This window comes from Orycteropus afer, unplaced genomic scaffold (genome assembly GCF_000298275.1).
Source record: "Orycteropus afer afer isolate SDZICR_OR568_19922 unplaced genomic scaffold, OryAfe1.0 scaffold00064, whole genome shotgun sequence".
Taxonomy (NCBI): Eukaryota; Metazoa; Chordata; class Mammalia; order Tubulidentata; family Orycteropodidae; genus Orycteropus; species Orycteropus afer.
Window position 1 is genome coordinate 2,940,068 of NW_006921651.1, and position 21,739 is coordinate 2,961,806.

Below are 21,739 nucleotides of genomic sequence, written 5' to 3' on the forward strand. Positions count from 1 at the left end.
ATAGAAGTGGTGATAGCAGGCATCCTTGTCTGGTTCCTGTTTGCAAGGGGAATGGTTTCAGTCTCTCTCCATTGAGAATAATGTTGGCTGTTGGTTTTGCGTAGATGCCCTTTATTATGTTGAGAAATGTCCCTTCTATTCCTATTTTGCTGAGAGTTTTGACCAGGAATGGATGTTGGATTTTATCAAATGCCTTTTCTGCATCAATTGATACGATCATGTGGTTCTTCTCCCTTGTTTTATTTATGTGGTGGATGACTTGATTGTTTTTCTAATGTTGAACCATCCAAATTTTTAAGGTCTGTTTTCATTTTGCATAGTTCATTTTTAAATCTATCTCTTTCCTCTTGCATTTTACTATAAGCAGCAAGGAGAAACCCCATTGCTCCTTTAAGATCTTGCTTAGAAATCTCCTCAGCCAGATAGCCAAGTTCATTACTTAAACATTCTACCTTCCACCAAACATTCGACCATAATTCAGACAAGTTCTTTGCCACTGCATGAAAAGCATCATCCTTGGTCCATTGTGCAATCACATGTGCATTCTCTTTTACAGCCTCACCAGAAGCACATTTAATGTTCACATGTCTAGCAACATTGTGTTGCTGGCACCATATGGATTCTCTAAGAAGATAGAACTTACTGTATAGCTCTCCTCACTATCTTCTGTGCCCTCAGCAGAAGTACTTCAATGACCATGATTCTACCAAGTCTCTTCAAGGCAATCTGGGCTTTTACTATTAGGTACCTTTAAAACTTTCCCAGCATCTATCCATAACCCAATTCCAAAATCACTTCCACATCGTAGTATTTGTTAGAGTAGCACCCGACTCTTGGAACTAAATTCTGTCTGAGTTAGCTAGTACCCCTACAACAGAAATACCACAAATGGGTGACTTTAACAAATAAAAATTTAGTTTCTCACAGTTTAGGAGGTCACAATTCCAAATTCAGGACACTGACGCTAAGAGAAGGCTTTCTCTCTGTTGGCTCTGAGGGAAGGTCCTTATTCCTTGGCTTATTGGTCTTTTGCATGTGGCAGGATGTCTGTCTTCTCCTATCTCTGCTTCCTACTTTGCTTGATTAATCTCCTTTATATCTCAAAAGAGATTGACTCAAGATATATCCTGTACCAGTCCTGCCCATTAACATAACAAAGACAACCATTGCCAAATGGAGTTATAGCACAGGTATAGAGGTTAAGATTTACAACGAAATTTTTTGGAACACAGTTCAGTTTATGACACTGGATCTGGTCAGCCTCAAGCTCTTGACAGAAGGCCCAGAATTCCGGTCCTAGGGTTGCCTGTTATTTTGTCAGCCCTGAAAGCAGGTCTCCCCATGCCATGCTTTTATTTTTACATAACGTCCCTGTAGCCACTTACATATGCTCCTGCAGTGTGCACACAATAAAGTGACAGGAAGCCAAAAAAGGGTTGGAGGCAAAGAGGCAGGGAATACCAGATCTGTGACATCTTCCCTCAAGTTAAAGCGGCTGTCTCCAATGTCTTGATAAATCACGTTTATCTCTTTTCAAGAACACACAGCAGAGCCTGTTTATCTCAATGACACTGTTCAGTCTGCAAAGTGTTGTCTCTCTGACATGAAGCTGGCCCCTATTTCTGCCTTCAGAGAGAAAGGGAGGGAAGGCTTGCCTGAGGAAGGTTCTAGGAGAGGAAAGTAAATGAATAAGCCAGGACTTGCTGAGTATCTGCTGTAGGTAAGATCTTGTGCTAAGTGGTGTGTGGGGTCAGAGAGGAAGAATGGGCTGCAGACGGTAGCCTCAAGTTCACAGTGTATTTGGAGAGACAGATGGGAAACAAGTCACACACAAGGTGACACAGTTGATGTTCCACAGTCTGACTTAAGCAGGGCTGGTGACGAGTACATGGTGACAGGGAAGTCAGGGATGGCTGTAGCAGCTGCTTTCAATGCCCCCACTAACTCCCCTCCCCATTCACCTCTACCTGTCATAGGCTCCAGGGAGCATATTCAGCCAGAAGTGCCAGATTGTTAAGGCCCTTGGAAGCAGCCCTCCATGACTACCTTAGGGAATTGGTGGATAAATATCCATCCTCCTCACCTTCAGCTGGGATACCTATGAGGCGTGTTCCACATCATGTCTCAGCGTTCCCTAACTGCTCTGAGCTCCAGATGCCCACAGTGATTAACTGGCTTGATAATACTTCCTTCCCCTGCCGTCCTTACTTCCCCAGTCCCCAGTGGTAGGTCCTGGGATCATCTCCCAAATGAATGATTTGGTATTGTCTATACCAAATATATGATCCAGATCTTCTTATGAGGAAACAGTCTAAATTGAGGCCACGGTCTTTTTCTTAGTACTTCACTTGGACCTGTTGTTGTTGTTGTTATTTGCCATCGGACCCGACTCATAGCGACTCCTCCTTGGGTTTCCGAGGCAGTATCACTACAGAAGTAGATTGCCCCATCTTCCTTCCGAAGAGTGGCTGGTGGGTTTGAACCGCCAGCCTTCTGGTTAGCTGTCAAGTGCCTTAGGCACTGCGCCACCAGAGCTCCTTCACTTGACCCTGGACAGCAGAAAGTTAAGTATGTTAATGTGTAGCTACATATCTGTTCATATGCAATGGAAATTAATTAAGACTTCTTTAGGGCAAGTGATGAAAACGCATTTCTAACTGGTTTAAATAATAAAGAGAATTTTATTGTTTTGTGCAATTGAAAAGTCTGGGATAGACCCTAGATTCAGGCATAGTTGTATCCAACTGCTCAGTGTCAAAAGAATCTGCCTCTTGCCATAGCTTGGTTCTGCTTTTCAATCATTCAAAAAGCATTTATTGAGCACCTACCATGTATGTACCTGCCACAGTTGGTTTCTTTCCCAGACAATATAAAGATAACTAGAAGCTCCTTAAGGAATTCTGGAGACACAGTACTTAAGTGCTTACCTGCTAACCAAAAGGTTGGTGGCTTAAACCCACCAGCTGCTTTGTGGGAAAAAGATGTGGCAGTCTACAACCATAAAGATGACAGCCTTGGTTTTGTTTGTGGGGCATTGAGTTTCTGATAATGGTGGTGGAATATTTTGGAAAAGGGTAGCAATAATGGTGGCACAACAAGAAAAATAACATCAATGTCCCTGAGATGTAAATGGGGAAGTTGTTATGTTGGGGAATGTCTTGTATATGTTTTTACCACAATAAAAGTTTAAAATGATAGTAATAATAATAATAATGAACTAATAACATCAGGGAGGTACACACTCCTTACAACAATCAACCATACGAGATCAAAAGGGCAGCATTTGATCATAAAGCTCAGAAGGCTGGAAGGGATAGGAAAGACAGATTCATGGAAACAGTAAGCACTGGGAGGAAGTGAAAAGAGAGCTGTTACGTGGTAGGATTTTAGTCAATGTCACAAAACAAAATGTATATGAATTGTTGAATGGAAAACCAATTTTCTCTGTAAACTTGCACCCCAATCACAATAAAAAGTTTAAAAGAAAAGAAGATTACAGCCTTGGAAACTCTGGGGGCAGTTCTACTCTGTCCTACAGAGTCACTATGGGTTGGAATAGATTCAATAACAACAGATTTAGAAGCTCCAGGTTTTCATCCTACTAGGTTTGCAACCATGGGAGAAAGAGAACACCAGCAGAATAACTCTCACTGTCCCCTGCCCATCCTTGAGCCAATCACTGTTGCTCTGGCTGACCAGCCTGGATCCACATGCCTATCCTTGTTGTCCGGGGATAGCTCCATTCAAACCACAAGGGCTGAGAATGGAGGGAGGAGGTTCTCCAGAGGGAAATGAGTTGGCCTTGGACAATGGATATCTGTTACAGCTATGGAGAAAGCTTCACCAAGGGTCAAGCTCCATGGACCTAAGATGGGTCCAACAGGCCAGTGGTGGAAGGGGGCTCTCAAATAGCTATAATACACAGCAAAGCAGGGCAAGCACCTTAGGAGTGGATGAAGTGCTGTGGTGGTCTGCAGAGGGAGGTTACTCCCAGCTCAGCCAATCAAGGAAGGTCTTCTGGAAGAGGAAATTGGCCCTGGACATTGATAGCCAGAGATGTTAGCTATGCAAAGGTGTGAGAAATTCAGATTCTAAATTTAACATATTGTAGAGGACTACGCATTGAGCTATTTGCTATGATTGAGTTTGGTCAGCTTAGAAGAGCCTACTGGTAGTTTTGAGGGGCTGGCATTTCCTGCAGCCTAACCATTCCTGTAGTTCCAGCCAGTGCCAGTATAGCTGGAGACTGTGTGTACAAGAGACAGAGGAGCAGTCAGGCTGGGGCAGCCAGGCTACCTTTGTCTTTGGCTTGTGCTTGCACCCCCTCCTTGGATTTCCAAGGCAGTATCTTTATGGAAGCAGATCCCCCAGTCTTCCTTACAAGGAGTGGCTGGTGGGTTTGAACCACCAGCCTTCTGGTTAGCAGTCAAATGCCTTAGGCACTACACCACCAGAGCTCCTGCCCTAGAAATAGCCACCCACTAAACTAAGAATGGGAGCTCTGGTAGCATAGTGGCTAAAGCACTTGACTGCTAACCAGAAGGCTGGCGGTTCAAACCCACCAGCCACTCCTCGGAAGGAAGGTTGGGCAATCCTACTTCCGTAGTGATACTGCCTCGGAAACCCAAGGAGGGGTCGCTATGAGTCAGGGCCGACTAGATGGCACATAACAACAACAACAAACTAAGAATAGGAATTCCTGCCCAGTTGGTAGAAATGAATGCTGATTTCTTAAGGAGGGATGGGCCTAAAAACAAAATACAGCATGTGGGTTGGGCCATACTTTGTGTTAATTTGTGAGGTCACTTGAGAGCCACACCCATTGCATCCATCCTGCATTAGACCCAGACAAGGTGACTTGACCACGTTGTTCACGGAAGCCCAAGATGGCAGCCTCCGGGACTCCTCGTCTGCCAGAGAGATCCTGGGCCCTTAGCCTTGGGCGTTTCCTGCCTCCCCAGAGAGGTGACCACTCCTCTCTTGTGTCGTTGACGTTGGGCAGAGGAGGTGGCAGGTCGTGGCTCATTAAGGAGCCGGGAAGCCAAGGCAGAGGGTAATGAGAGGGTGGCGTCCCTGGTCCCTCTGGCAGTTTTGCCTGAAACAACCAAGTTCATCAGCATTTCTCTTCCAGGCAAGATCCTCTTCCGGAGAAGTCATATCCGGGACGTAGCTGTGAAGAGGCTGAAGCCCATTGATGAGTACTGCCGGGTAAGGGTGTGTCTGGGGGCTTCCTGTCCATCTGCCTGTCTAGGAGTGTGTCCATCTGTGAAGGAGGCTGTTCATAGGAAGCTGTGGTTTAGTAGACACATCCTGAGGCTTGGCGTTTCCTGGCTGAGGGGGGGAGTGGGGTCCCTCGGGGAAGGGTCACCCATGACTGGGCCACCCTCGAGGGCACAAGGGCCTTGGGCTCACAGCTTAGTCTGCAATCCTTGCAGGACATGTCCTGTTTACAAAGTGCTCTTTTAAACCACATCTCCTAGCCTTCTGCTGAAGGGATTCTGTATGTGGCATTCTGCTGGACACAGAACTGTTTCTTTTCATTCTTTTGGGACATTGTTGGAATCAGCTGAGTTTAGTAGCATCTGAAATTCACGTGTGTTTATTCACATAAGTCTTTGTGGATGCAAGTGTTCATAAAAAAACAAAACCAAACTTGCTGCCATCGAGTCGAATCTGACTCATAGCGACCCCCATTAGGCTTCCAAGGCTGTAAATCTTTATGGAAGTAGATTGCCCCATCTTTCTGCGGAGTGGCTAGTAGGTTTGAACTGCTGACCTTCTGGGTAGCAGCCAAATGTCTTATCTACTTGCTACCAGAGCTATGGGAGCTCTAGTAGCGTAGCGCCTAAGGCACTTGACAGCTAACCAGAAGGCTGGCGGTTCAAACCCACCAGCCACTCCTCGGAAGGAAGGTTGGGCAATCTACTTCCCGTAGTGATACTACCTTGGAAACCCCAGGAGGGGTGGCTATGAGTCGGGTCCGACTTGATGGCACATAACAACAACAACAGAGCTATACACATCTTTATAGATGCAAGTACACACAACACAGGCCCACATTAAAATAGCACTAAAAACAGACAGAACAACAGTTATGTCCTGAACCAGAGTCTGTGTGTCTTTCTACTTTGATCAGAGCCTAGGACAGTCATAGCGAGAATGATAAGCTATCGCATACTGTGTCCTCATCACATGGCCTGGTCAGACTGCCTGGGTTTGAATCTCTGACTAGCTGTGTGAACTTGGGCAGGTTACTTAACTTCTCTAAGCCTCAGTTTCCACATTTGTACAATCAGGAGAAGCATAGAAAGTGGTAGTGAGGATGGAATGAAATGGCCCCTGTAAAGAAGACAGCCCCAGTGCCTGGCACAGAGAAAGCATTCAGTAAATGCCCGCTTTATGTTATTATTATTACAAGGTACAAATGACTTAATGTTAACTACTGAGCACCACTGGCTTTCATGGAGACAGACTTTCTTAGGTAAACAAGGCCTACAGTGGAGTCTGGGCTCAAGAATCTTGAGGAGAGGCAGGTGTAGTATAATGTTTTGTCATGAGTGCTGGTATTAGTGCTGAGAAGAGTTGGGGTCAAATCCCAGTGCCCACTTACTAACTTGACCTTGGGCAAGTTGCTTTACCTCTCTGAGCCTCAGTTTCCTCATCTGCAAAATGAGGATCAAAAGAACTATCACACAAGGGTCTTGAAAGGGACTGAGTGGGAGAATGTTTTGTAACTTCTGAAATTCTCTGTACTCACATGAATTGTTACCCATGATGTCTCTTGTTGCTCTAACATTTCATAAATCTGAATCATAATGCTTTGGCAATAAAAATGTTCAAATAAGGACCACATTGTTCAATTTATTCACTATTGTTCCTAAGCGTATAGGAAGAGAAATCGCTTGCTGTGGAGTTGATTCCAAAGCATACCGACCTCATGTGTGTCAGAGTAGAACTGTGCTCCATGGAATTCCCAGTGGCTCGTTTTCAGAAGTGGATTGCCAGGCCTTTCTTCTGAGGCACCTGAGTGAACATGAACCACAGCCCTTTGGTTAGCACCTGAGTGCATTAACTGTTTCCAGCCCCCAGGGGTTCCTGTAGAAAGATGAGCACTCCCATAGACTCACTGTTGAACTGGAGTTTGATATCAGTGACTTCGGGTTCTGCCTGTTCCTAAAGAATGCCTGAGTGGTGGTTCCTTCTGAAGCTCGAAGCTACTCTTCCTCCGATCAATATTCATTTTCTGCTTTAAAGGGTATTTGCTGTTTTCAGCGGAATTGACGGCTGTGATCAGAGCTTTCATTTCTCCTTACACATTTCCCAAGAAGTTAAATAAATGAGCAAAGCTAATGGGGGGGGTGGCAAAGGGAGGAAGGAAGCCCCTTCCAGCTGGGATTTATGGCTCAAATCAGCCTGGGTCTCCCCGCACTGGTGGGGCCCAAGGCATGTGTAGTTGGGCTCCATGGAAATGCTGTCTCCTGGATCATCCTCCTGGGATCAGGCTTTGAACAAGACTCTTGAATTGGGATCAGATTCAGGGGGAGCTTTGGGGCCCCAGTGCTGCTGCTGGTGGCCAGGGAGCCATTTAAGTGGGTTCGGCAAGAGGAGAAGCTTCCTAACCTGATGAGCGCAGACAGGAACTGCTCAGAGCCAGGCCACAAGGAACAGTGTCATGGGTTCATCACACAGCCAGCCATCTCGCAGGCTCGCAGGCGGTAGTCTACTCTGAGATGCCTTAGGGAGGGAGAAAAGGGCAGTGCCAAAATGACCTTTAATTCTGCTGACCTAGAACTCTGTGATCTGTGGTCCAGTTGTCTGAGAAACCAGCTGACCTTGGAATGGCCCCTCTGAGGTTCATGCATTTCCCAGTCTGCTACCAAACAGTTCAATCTGTGACCACTCAGCATGCAACATTTCCCTCAACACTGTCACCCAAAAGCCAATGTCACAGCCAGTCCCATGGCCAGTCTAGTCAGCATCACTGCCACCTAAACCAACCAACCTCCCAGCTAGTGTCATGCAATGGTCCACATCAATATGCAGGGCCAGTCCTGTCCTTGTCTATACCTGCCCTTGAACCCACACTGCTGAGAATCTCTGGAGTCTTTTTTTATGTCCTCTGCATCTCTAGCTCTGCTGGGCTTACCAGTAGCTCCTTCCTTGGACCACACAGACAAACATGGGCCCAGAATCTGGGATACAGTGGGAATTCAGAAGCATCCAAAGCTGTGAAACTAGCTTTGCTCATGAAGCAGCCAGCCCTTCCATGAGGACTCAGATGTGGAAAGTCTGACTGTGTGGTAGACCTCCCCAGTTCAGGCTCCCTGCCTCCCTGGCTAGCCGGTCCCTCCGCCTGATGGCAGTCTCCCAGTCCAAATCTCAGGGCTCATTTTAAACATATATGGAGGAGATTGGATGAGCGTCACGGAAAATTTACTGAGCGCCAGCCCGGGTGATTGTTTTATGTGGCCATTGAGGGCCGGGTGTCTATCAAAAGGGGTTGCAAAGGCATTTCTTGAACTCCATAAATTAATTTAATGGGCAACATGGTTGTGCGGTTCATATTTAATGGTCCTGTGGCCTCGACAAGTTGAAGGCTTTCATCTTCCTAACAATCACGCGCTATACTATAGGCGCGGTTAACAATTTTTATAAGTGACTCCATTTACCCTGTTCCTGTGTGTTAAATACATGTTTGCAATGTTTGTCCAGGGGATAAAATAAATACCCCTGGGGGTTGAGAGAGAGTGTTTGAGAGTGATCAACTCACCGTTTGCCATGTTAATGACATTTATACAAGCCTCCACTTCCTGGTGGGTGTGACTAGGACTTTTCTTTTTGGCTGCCCAAATAGCTGAGCTTGTTTCTGTTATTCTGCTGTCCATGACAGACTTGCTTTCAAGGAGTCAATGACTTTCCTTGTGGTTGGGATGAAGGACTGGGTGCAGCCACACTGGGGGGAAGATGGTCTGAGCCCAGTAAGGGGGTCAGCGCTGAAGAGGTTAGGATCTCCTGACCTCTCCTCCTTTATGTCTCCTACTACCACTAATTTTTCTCCCCACTTCCCAATCTGAAAACTGAGGTTGTGGTGCTAAGACCCAAGTGCTCTGCCTTCTACTGTGGGCTTTTTCCACCATGACTGTCTTAGTTCTCTAGTGCTGCTATAACAAAAATACCATGAGTGGATGGCTTTAACAAATAGAAATTTATTCTCTTACGGTTTAGGAGGCTAGAAGTCTGAGTTCAGAGTGCCGGCTCTGGGGGAAGACTGTCTCTCTGTGTCTTTTGTTCCTAGGAGGATCCCAGCACATAGACCCTAGGTCTAAAGGACACAGTCTGTTCCTGACTCCTCTTTCTTGGTGATAGTAGGTCCTCCTTCTCCACTCCCTTCTCTCTCCTTTTATCTCTTGTAAGATAAAAGGTGTTGCAGGCCACACACAGCTCAGAGAAGTTCTCCTTACATCCAGTCAGGGCTGTGATGGGACTAAGGGTGTTGCCACCTACTCTTATTCTTAATCCTCTCACAGCTGATCAGTTTATCACATCAGATTACATCATGGGGTATCGTTTCATATTTGCCACATTACATCATTACATAATTTATAAGCCACTGAGAATCATGGCCCAGCCAAGTTGACACAAATTCTGGGCGCACATAATTCAATCCATGACAGTGACCCAACACTGGCTCTCACCTTAATGAAGAGAAAGGTTCATTTTGCAACCCAAACAGACTCCTTCAGGAAGCACCAGGGCACTTTCACCCAACAAAAGTTGGGGGGAAAAAAAAAAAGTAGCGCCAGGGCTTCCTGCATGTGCAGTCATAGTGCAGAAAGGGTAACCTTGTTCTTGTCCTCATTCTGCGTCTGGGCCAGCAGTGTTTCTAATGTGGGAGACTGAGGCAGAGAGCCAAGTCTTTTCCATTTATACCCTGAGTGTCTGGTACTCTGGAGGAACCCATTCAGTCCAATATGTCCATCTCTTTGGCCCAGATGGAACCAGGAAAAAGGAGTTTTGTAAAGGCCTCCGAGTAGCCCCTTTGTCCACAAGAATGTTGGAACATTCCAACCACCGGCATCCTCTGTGAGGGGCACCTGGAGCTCCCACCCCTCTCATAGCCCTGCAGTCTGGCCTACCAGACTTGCAGCCATTCCCAACTAGCTAGGCCCTCTGAGGCCTCTGTCCTCTGGCCTGTGCTTGTCTCCTGGGGACTCATTCAGCCCCCACAGTGTCCCTCTTAGAAGTCCTAGAAGCCTCCCCAGGAAGACTGACTGCCCCTGCTTCCCTGCTCCCTCGAGACTTTGCACAGCCCTCAGCTCTATGCTGTTACCTTCTGTAGGAAGGTAGTTCTCTGTGTTCCATCCAGAGTCGCAGTGCCCAGAAAGCAAGGTAAGCACAGGCTTACTTGTGCTTATTTACTAATCTGTAGTGAACATAGACCTAAGGCATTTGACTACTAACCAGAAGGCTGGCGGTTCAAACCCACCAGCCACTGCTCGGAAGGAAGGTTGGGCAATCTACTTATGTAGTGTTACCACCTCCGAAATCCAAGAAGTCTCTATGAGTCAGATCCAACTCTACGGCAGTGAGTTTGGTTTTTTTTTTTTTGGGTGGGAGTGAACAATTTCATATGTTTTCACCACCTCAAAGATTCTGCTTCTAGGTATGGCTGGCATCTCTCTCTCTCCCAACCCCACAGTACTTTCCTACAGACTCAAAGCCTCTTCAAATTTACCATCCCTGACAGGGACAGAGTACACAGTAGGCAAGGTAAGCACAGGCTTATGGTGTCACTGCAGATTAGTAAATAAGCACAAGTAAGCCTGTGCTTACCTTGCTTATTGGGTAATCTGCCCCTGGCTCTGTCTTCTCCAGGGACTAGGAGCACCATGAAAACCATCTGTCTCCCAGTCTTCACTTATCAGCAGGAAGCCTGCTGTCCAGCCAGCGTTTGATGACAAGTCCAGAGATCACAGCAGATAGGACCTCCTTTGGAGGGTGACACGTCCCCCAGGCCCCAAGGACTAGGAGCCTTGTGAACTGGCTCAAACTGTGACAGGGAATTAGAGACTATTTACATTTCAAAAAGATTCTCTGCTTAGATCCTTGAAAAAGAGCAGCCCACGTTTGAAATGCCCTGATTTACGGAAGTTCTGGGAGACCCCAGCTTTCTAGGTGGCAATCTGGGGAGAGATCTAGGGAGAACCACCGGGCAGGTCAGAGACAGCTTCCATGGGTGCAGTGTGGGTGCTGTAGGAGGCCACACTGAGACTCCAGCCATCACCACCACCCCCAGACTGCTGGGCTTTTACCCATAAGATTTCCATTGATTAGAAACAAAAATGACCTGCTAACAAAGGGGGAAATGTCTGATCGCATGTAAAGAGTGGGACACCCGCGGTTGTTTTGCCAGATGCACAACTTTACTTTTGTCCCAGGACAGACATTACCCAGAGCAGTGGGCTTTGTAGAGGGTGATTTGTTTCAAAGCACAAGGCCTGACCACTGTCTGCCTGGGGCCCCGCACACGTCCCTTGCACTTTGCAAAGACCAGGCTTGTGCCGAATGTATCTAATGGAGGTCTCATACACGCAATGCAGCCACCTTCCACTTTGTCTACTTTTGTGCCATCTGGAATGATAAAACTTGGGTGCTAAGTGGTGGCCCAGGTCATGTGCCCCTAGAGTATGGTCTTGGAGGGCAGGAGCTGGAGGCTTGAGAGAGTTTAGGACTGGAGAAGGGGGACACTGGCAGGAGCGGCTGATGGTGAAAACTGGACGGCTCTTCAGTGCTTCTTTGCTAGGCACTCCCTCCCCCAGACCCTGGGCACTCAGTACCCTAAGGCCCCTTCTCTTGTCCTGTCTGTGTAGGTTGGTCCTTAGCCAGCTCACTGACCCCCTGGATCACAGAAAGGCAGGGTTAGAAGGGAGCTGAGGTCAGCTCAGCCAGCCTCTCAGAGGAGCATGTGCTCAGCAGCCCACAGGGCAGGGGCCCCTCCCTGGATGCTGAGGGCTGTGAGGTCCTGCTCATGCCAGCCCTTCTCTAACACTGGGGCCTTCAGGACCCTCTGACTTAACTGAGGCAGAGCCCCGTTAGAAAGCCTCAATAGATAGCTAGATAAGACAAGTCAGTGGGGTTTGCAGTAGAGCCACAGATTAGGGAGCTGGAAAACATTCCAGAATGTCTGTAGCCTGGATTTGCCTCGAGTATGTTCCATAGAGGAGTGCCCTGGTGGCACAGTGGTTAAGCACTTGTTTGCTAATCCAAAGGTCAGTGATTTGAACCCACTAGCTGCTCTGCAGGAGAAAGATGTGACAATCTGCTTTTGTAAAGATGTACAGCCTTGGAAACCCTATGGGGCAGTTCTACTCTGCCCTCTAGGGTCACTGTGAATTGAATTGACATGACAGCAGTGCTTTTATGTTCCATGGGACGTCATGAGAAGCTGTTTGGAAAACCAACTCCACTGTCAAGCACATGTGAGTAATGCTAGAAACAGTAGAGAGCATTGGGTCAGACAAGGCATAGGCTCCGGACTCAGCCAGCCTGATGCAAATATTTGCAGCTTACTAGCTGTGTGATCTTGGAGAATTAATTAACTTCTCTGTGTTTTATTTTCTTCTGTAAAATTGGAATCCTAGTTGTACCTATCTCTTGGTTGATATGATAATTAAATGAGTCAGTCCCTCAGGATGCAACTGTTATTAATAAATGCTGATCCAAAGAAAACTCTATAGGTTTCTTTGTTACAGAACTTTTCAGAGTTTTTGCTATGCTGATAAGCATAGTGACTTCCAGGGCCAGGATGGATAGGCTCTATAAGGTACCATTCCAAATGTGCTCAGAAAATTCATCTTACCTCATGGTCCAGGTGTTCCATGAGATATGCTTTGGAATTCCAGAGGTAGTCTATTTTGTTCTAGAAGAAATGGCAAGTAGAGAGGTGAAGTGAACAGACCAAAGTCACACAGCAAGTATAGAGTGGCAGAGTTGGAATTAGAATTGAGTTTTCCTGACTCTCTTTCTAGTGCTCTTTCTAGTATGTGTCATGGCTTTTACCTAAAGCATAATGATAACAATAATTTAACAACTAACAGTTACTGAGTGTTTACTCCATGCCAGGCACTGTGCTAGGCTCCTGCCATTCATGATTTATGTATTCTCCTAGCAGTTAGGTAGGTGCCATATCAAACCCACTATACAGGAATCAGAGAGGGAAGGTAGCTGGTCTGGCATCACATAGCCAGTAAGTGGCAAGGCCAGCACTCAAACCCACATATGCCAGTCCAGCCCTGAGACCCTGGCTTAACCACCACATACCACACATCATGAATGACTAATGGCAGAATTTTAGACTGAGCCAGGGAGTGGTGCCCCCAGAAAAGACGCACACATCTGACCCCACCCTGCTCTTCTCAGGACGGCTGGGTTGAGGGGTCCTGGCTCTGGCCCTTGCCGCTGGCTCAGCCCCTGGGACTCACTGCTCAGCCCCAGCTCTCCTGCCAAATGATTTTGGCCAGAACTGGGCTTTGGCGGCCACGCTGATGGAACTGCTCTACGCTGAGAGCCTCTTGTCAGCCTGAAATCAGAACGAGCCCTCAACGTGGCTCCCCCTCAGGGCTCCCTGTAAATAAAGATGCCGCGGTTGTTCGAGCAAAAGGCCTCTTTGTCTGAGGCCCTCCCAGCCCACGCGTCCTCTGCCCCCAGAATGCCCGTCTCTGTCGGCATGAAGAGCTTCTCTGTTCACCACTGGCTGCGTGGTGAGCAGTGGCCAGGCCCAGGGTCTGCGCCTGGAGTGGGTGGGTGGCAGTTGCATGAGCCGGGAGGGCACTAGCTCCCTGCGCCTGGCTGGAAGCCTGCTCTCTCCTCCCCTCCCTTTCAAGGAGCTCACCCTGGCAGCGAATCTCTGCACCCCACCTGGAGCCCAGGTGATGGACCCCCATCTATCTGGACCATCAGGGCTCCCTCTGAAACCTCAGCCCTCCCTCTAGGAGTCCTCCTATCCCAACTCAACCCCTGGCTTTATGGGACTTTACCTCTTGCCTGACCTCCTCTCCTCCTCCTCTTTCTTCTTTCCTCCCTCCCGTTCTCCTTTCTTCCTTCTCTCCCTGCCTTCTTCCCTCCTCCTTCCTCAGTTTTCCTTTTCCTCTTCCTGTGGAGAAACCAGCATATATAATACATGCCCAGTGAAGACTTGAGCACTTTGGGAGCAAGTTCCACTCACTTCTACCTTCTGAGTGGCTTGGATTCTGCCACTTACCTTACTCATGGTTTCTACCTCAACCACCTCAGTGCCACCATTGTAGATGGAGGCAATGGTATCTACCTCCAGGGTAGGATGAGGTGACATCATTAGAATGTGCTCTTAGGAGGGCAGGGACTGTGCCTTGCTCATTCCTGTAACACCAGGGCACAGCTCTGTGCCAGGCACGTTGAAAATCCCTCCCTGTTTATCAGATGAATGGATGCGTGAAAGAGCCTAGTACAGAGCCTGATGATGGTAGTTCTTCAATTAAATGCTAATTTCCCTTATTTTCTATTTCTTGCCTATTCATGGGGATGAGATATGTTGGAGAGCCCTGGAAAGGCACAGGCTATAGAAGGAAAGGATGGGAGTTGCATAGCTATTGTCTTAACTGGTCTGACCTTGGCTTGTGTCACCTTGTGCCATCTACCCTGGCATGGGTTTGGCATCATGAAGGGCCTTTGTGGTAGAGGCCACACTTGAGTTGTTGTCTGACTAGCAGAGAGATGAATTAAAACTACCTCTTCCTGTTCCTCAGCACTGTAATTCTACTAATGGAATCTTTGACCACATTTGCTTTTTTTCCCCCATTATTATGTCCTATTGCCACCAGGTATTGGACTTTCCATACACTAGCACCCTTATTCATTCATTCAAACAAATCTCTATGGAGTGCCTGTTCTGTGCCAGGCACTGTTCTAGGATCTGGGGATACAGCAGTCAACAATACAGGCTAAAGCCCCTGCCTGCATGGAGCTGACATCCTAGTGAGGTCTTTTCTACCCTTGATGGGTGACTGTGAGGAGGCCAAGTAGCTTCTCTGAGCCTCCATTTTCTTATCTGTGACCTGCAGACAATGATCCTGCCTTCACAAGGACCATCATGAGGACTCCAAGTGACAATACATGTGACAAGACCTGCCACACAGAGCACATGGGAGTCATGGGTCAGATCAGTTGCTCCTGAAGTCAGTCCTGATGGATTGCAGTTCCTCACACTCCCCATGTTCGTAGATTCTTCCAGTTCCAAGTTTTCCTCTTTCTTCTCCTGGATCCTGGGATGACTGAAACATCCCTTCATTCTTTCGATGTTGTCCCTCAGCCATGCTAAGAAGTGACATGTCCCATCAGCTTGGACCCAGGGATTAGTCTTGGCCTTAGTGTTTTCTCCTTATACTGAATTGAGGGACCTAGGAAGCTGAGTTGCACCTGGCCTCACCCTACATCTAGAATTGTTGGATTGGGCTATATCAGAGTTGCCCATGAGCCCTGGCTGTTAGATGTAGAGGACATGCTAGTGTGTAGAATAGACTCTGTCCATTTCATAAAGTTCTTTCAGTAGTGTCATTCTTCCGTGGATGGCACAGGTGGCCCACACTCTTGCCTTGTTATCCTAATGGGATACCCACTACTCCTGTGGCTATCTAAATCTTGCAAACCCCTCTAGCCCAGCTCATTCCCACACTTCTAGGAAGCTTTTCATACCCCTTCTGTCCATACTTCAGGCATCCATCTTGGCCTAAATCTGGCCCCTGCCCACTTCCCATTCCCCCTGTCCCTTGCTCTGTACATTCCAGCCATGCTGACCTAGAACCACTGTGCTTCCTCTCCCCACCCCTACCTTGACCAGTTGATTCTTATCCATCCTTCAGAACTGAAGTTCAAAGATACCTTAAAAACCCATTGTCAATCTTCCTAAATCCTATTAAACTCTGTCATAACACCCTGTTCTTTTCCTTGGTAGCAATTATCAATTAAATAATCCATTGTGTAGCCAGTGTTTGTTGTTGTTGTTGTTAGGTGCCATCATCTCCAACTCATAGCAACTCTATGCACAGCAGAATGAAACACTGCTCCATCCCATGCCAGCTCCATGATCCCTGTTATACTTGAGCCCATCGTTGCAGCCACTGTGTCAATCCATCTTGTTGAGGGCCTTCCACTCTTTCATCAACACTTTACCTTGCCAAGCATGATATCCTTCTCCAGGGAATGGTTCTTTGTTACAACATGACCAAGCCAGTGTTTAGAGGATGTGAATATCTGGTATAGCTAGTGTTCTGGTTACCTAATGCCACTCTGACAAGAATATGCCACAAATGGGATGGCTTGACAAACACGAGTTTATTCTCTTGTAGTTCGGGAGGCTAGAAGTCTGAGTTCAAACTGCAAGGTGCTAGGGGCTGCATTATAGCCCCTTGACCTTGGGCCTCAGTGCTGCCTCTTGCTTCCGGCCCACTGAAGCTACAGGCATCTCTTCACTCAGGCAGCTACTGGCTGTTGAGGCTAACAAGCCCAAGGTCAACAAATAAAATGGCATAGTCCCAATATTACCAAACCACATGGCAGGCCATTCATTCAAGTCCACTGTAAGTCCCAAGGTCGGCAGAGCATGGCAGGCTGCTGAACAACGACACAACCACATGCAGGGTTCAAGCATGCTATAAACTAGAGACCATTCCCCAAGGCTTCTCCTTATATACAGAAAACAGACCATATCCCTAAGGCAGGTACTCAGCTGCTCACAGTAGATTCCACCATAGAGTTGATTACTAGTCTCATCATGGGGAATACTATATCCAACTGCCTGGCCACTCAACCAGGCCTAGCCTAACCGCCACAGCTAGCATGTAAATACTGGGCTAGTAGAATAAGACTTGGATTGTCAGGATATATTCAGTGGGCATGAGAGAACTATTTCAAGGTTCATGCTGAATGACTAGTTCCTGAGGACCCCAAGACCTGGAATTCAATGGTCTTTATTTTTTGCTTGGTTGACTGGTTGTTTAGATGGTTGACTGACTGGTTGCTTGGTTGAATAGTTGACTGAATGGTTGATTGTTGGTTGGTTAGTTATTTTTATTACTTAGCTGGTTAGTCAGTCAGTTGATTAATTGGCTGGTTGGTTAGTTGGTTGATTTGTTGGTTGTTTAGGTGATTGGATGGGTGGATGGAGGGAGAGTTGTTTCATTAGTTGGCATTGATTAGTTGGCTGGTAGTTTGGGTGAGTGGGTGGTTGGCTGTGTCTTCCATGGCACAGCCTGTAAGCTTCTCCCATCACTATTGACCCAAGTTGACCCTGCTTTTGGTTTTCCTATTCCCAGCCTCATCAAACCTAATGTTCTTTCTTCCTGTTTTCCACAGGCACTTGTCCGGCTGCCTCCCCACATTTCGCAGTGTGATGAAGTCTTTCGGTTCTTTGAGGCCCGACCAGAGGATGTCAACCCCCCAAAAGAGTAAGTAGAGCTTAGGCCTCTTCTGTGTGCTTGAGAGGTCTGGACCAAAGCTGAGGTCAGTCTGGAGAGGCTGGGAATGTGGGGACACAGTGAGAGGGAGAGCTATCAAGGCCAAGCAAGCTAAGGAAACATGGGCCAAAGTAATGGTGGACAATTATTCCCCAAAATCCTACTGCCAAACCAAAGCTTGTTCTTATTTCCCCTCATCCCAGAGCTGGCAAGTGATGGTATCTGCATTTAAGGAGCAGGCTTCCCTGCCAACTCTTTTTAGCTCATGGGGTTATTATAAGGAGATAACAGGAAACATGATGGATGTGGTGTTCAGATGCTTAATTTTAGCAGCCATTGCTCTTAATAGTTAATACTACAAAGCTCCCTGCTGAAATCCAGATACAGCATGATACTTGCTGCCCATACTGAAAGCTAACCTGCATACTAACTCAGGAGTCTCAGGCTGTTACAACAGATTCTATAACTATCACTAAAAATAACAATGAACATGTATAGAGCAATTGCTAAATGCCTTTTACCAATGGCATTTTATGATAGCATTAATAGCCCTGATAATAGAGGAGGAAATTGAGGCCCAGGTGATGTTCTCAAAGTAATGTAGCTGGTTGAATAAGGAAGATGCAGGATGCTTTGAACCCGAGTCTCTGATTCCTAGAGGCCCAATGCTGGTTGATGGTTCTATTTCAGATCACATGATCTAACTTTAGAGAGAGACCAGGGACCAAGTGGGTCTTTTTTCCCTCTGATGTCAGGAAACTCTGGGCCTGGTAGGTTGAAATATCCTGCCTAGCCATGCTGACTTCTCATGCACATGACCTAACTCCATCCTAATGGCCACTTTCTCTTACTCAGAGAGATCCCCTCACCTTCACTCCATTACATGGGTTCTCAATGGAGAGAAAAATCCAGTTTCCACCCGGGAGGTGATGGTAGAAGAAAGCAGCCAGGGAGGGGTGTTGGGTAGGGGAGAGGGCTGGGGAGAGTTGTGAAAAGGGTGGTAGTTGATCAGTTCACTGCCATATCTATTCCCTGGAATCTTAAACTACGGTAGTGGGCAAGAAAGAGGCAGATGGCGTGGATACCATAGAGGGCAGGCTAAGAAGGGGACAGAGGAAGTATCTGGAAACAGTGGGGAGAGGCCAGGCGCCACCTGGTGATGGGGAGGAGAAAGCCTGAAGGCAGGGGTGCTGCATTGCACAGCTCTCAGAGCACCATCCACACTGCACTCTCTGTGGAGTTGTAGAGTGCATGGCCTGCACACCCATACATGCATTCCTGCCTGAAGGGGCTCTTCTCTTTTGACCTGCACTATAAGACTAAGAGCCTGGAATGGCCTGTATCCTTTGAAAGAGGAAAAAGCATCACTAAGGTCAGAGACTCACCTGACAAAGGCTTAAGAAACAAGCAAAAGCCAAGAGCCATCAGAAACTCAACAGTGACTTGGTTCACAATGCAGACTATTGTGATGGTATGGGATGCACAGTCTTGAGTTCAAGTTCCAACTCTGCTGTTTACTAGCTGTGTAACTCCAAGGCAGATCACTTGCATTGCTCCCACAAGCCTCTGTTATTTCATCTGTAGAAAGGGAATAGTAATTCATCCCTGCTATTGCTACCTCAAAGGAGCCCTGCTGGTTCAGTGGTTAAAGCATTTGGCTACAAACCAAAAGATCAGTGGCTCAAATCTACTAGCTGCTTCATGGGAATAAGATGTGGCAGTGTACTTCCATAAAGATTGGTGGTCTTGGAACCCCTGTGGGATGGTGGGTTTGGTTTATTTTTTCTTTTGGGGAGATTATTGCTACCTCCAAGGTCAATATATGAAACTCAGGTCTGGGAATGAACTTCGTAAATGACTAGATGAGATTTAAATGTTTGTTCTCATCATGGGAAGACCCCTTCTGCTCACTATACCTGCTGTGTGTCTGGCTTCTGAAAGGTTGGCACCAGGACTCCTGTGGTCTTATTCCTATGTTATGGGAGCTCTGGTGGCACAGTGCCTAATGCATTTGATTGCTAACTGCTAACCAGAAGGCTGGCAGTTTAAACCCACCAGCCACTCGTGGGAAGGAAGACTGGGCAATCTACTTCCATAGAGATACCACCTTGGAAATCCAAGGAGAGGTCACTATGAGTCTGATCTGATTCGATGGCAGTGAGTTTGATTTTTTGTTTTTTATCCCCAGGCAGTGTCAGATTACCCAATAAGCAAAGTAAACACAGGCTTACTTGTGCTTACTTACTAATCTATAGTGAACATTTTCACATTTTTTCACAATATCAAAGATTTGGCTTCTATGTATGATTGGTGTTTTGGTTATCTAGTGCTGCTCTCATAGAAAATACCACAAGTGGATGGTTTTAACCAACAGGGATTTATTCTCTTACAGTTTAGGAAGCTAGAAGTCTCAGTTCAAAGTGCCAGCTCTAGGGCCTGGGTGAAGGCCCCTTGACCTTGGGCTTCAGCCCTACCTCTTGCTCCCAGCCCACTGAAGCTGCAGGCTTCTCTTCACTCAGGCAGCTGCTGGCTGCTGAGGCTGACAAACCCAAGGTCAATCAGTAAAATGGCACAGTCCCAAGATTATTAAGCAACATAGCAAGCAACTAGTTCAAGTCCAGAAACAGTCCCAGGATCAGCAGGGAACATGGCAGGCTGCTAAATGAAGACTTGGCCACGTGCAAGGTCCAAGCATGTCAAAAAGCTCCGAGACCTCTCTCAGAGCTGTCTTCTTATACACTGGAAACAGACCACATCCCTAAGGCAGCTAGCTACTCAGCTGCTCACAGCAGATCCCACCACGGAGTGATGACCAGTCTCATCCTGGGGAATACTACATCCAGCTGTCCAGCCACTCAACCAGGCCCAGCCAAGTTGACACACAACCTTAACTACCAGCTGGCATCTGTCTTTCTCCCATCCCCACAGCACCTTCCTACAGAATAAAGCCTCTTCTCAAATTTTTACTCCTGACAGAGACGGAGTGCCAGTAATCAAGGTAAGCACTGTCTTAACTTGTGCTTACTTGGTAATTGCAGTGCAAACTTTCAAAGATTTGGTGAAACCCATATGGAATTGTTCACTACAGATCATTAAGGTAAGCACAAGTAAGGCTGTGCTTACCCTGTTTATTGGGTAATCCATCCTTGGCTTCTGGAACTTGAATCTAGAACCTTCTGGCTCTAAACCGAATACCTGTACTCTTTCAATTCCTCCCTCCTGCCTCCTGATTTTGGGAGAACCAGGAATGTGGGTCGGTGTCTCCTTTCTGCCCTCTCCGTACTCCCACACCTTCCTTCTCCACCTCCCAGGGCAGACAAAGGCACAGACGGGCAGCAGTGGCCCTGGTTTATTATACCTGGTCCTGCCACTCCCTAACTGAGTGCCCCCCACCCCCCAAACAAACTGCTCTGGTGGGGGCATGCTCCTTTGTAGGTGGGTCATCATTGGGACCACATGTGATGATGACCTCTACAGGTGGGGGAAAGGGATCGTTGCTGGTGGTTGAAGGAGCAGGTGCATCATCACAACACCCCACCAGAGATCCATGCCTCTACCCCTGCTCTCTGCCAGTCAGATCAAGAAATTAGTCCTAATCCATATGTCAACTCATGCACTAACGGCAATAGGTCAACCTTTTTGCCACCTCCAGAAGGCCCTCCAGGAATGGCGGTAACCTGGCTCATGGAGACAGTTGTGCACCAGCGAGACAGCCTGGCAAAGCTTATGGGGCTTTGAGGTCAGGCCCTGCCACTTAAGGCTCTGTGACCTCTGGCCATTTGGTCAAAATCTCAGCATTCCCATTTGTCCAACTCTGAAATGAGATAATGCCACACTCACAAGGTAGTCAGGAGGGTTTGCTGAGATAAGCTAGGTAGCATAGAGCCCCAGCAAGGTGCTCTTGGCACACAGTAGGTGCTCAACATTTTTGTTTATGGAATGTTGTAGAACAGAATGGAATGTACTTAGTGCACATTGCACCCCTGCGGACCACAGCCTGACTGTTGCATAGAAGGGTTATAAAGCCTTTGGCCAATGAGTTGTGTTGGCAACAGGGATAATCTGCCTCTTTTTAAAAAAAAAAAAAAATTATTGTGATAAATTATATATAAACATTTTCAGTTTTAGCCATTTTTAAGTATGTGAGTCAGTGGTGGTCTTAGTTCTTTGGTGCTGCTATAACAGAAATACTTTAGTAGGTGCTTTTAACAAACAGAAACGTGTTTTCTCACATTGTTGTTGTTGTTGTT

General features: G+C 47.1%; 1 protein-coding gene across 1 annotated transcript in view; it reads left to right on the forward strand.

Moving 5' to 3' along the window:
• SH3PXD2A (SH3 and PX domains 2A) overlaps nt 1–21,739 on the forward strand; it is a 282,207-nt gene that overhangs the window by 139,081 nt on the left and 121,387 nt on the right. Inside the window, exons 4-5 of the mRNA XM_042780829.1 lie at nt 5,132–5,208; nt 17,389–17,480. Of these exons, the coding sequence (XP_042636763.1) occupies nt 5,132–5,208; nt 17,389–17,480 (169 nt within the window). The remainder of the gene's footprint in view (nt 1–5,131; nt 5,209–17,388; nt 17,481–21,739) is intronic.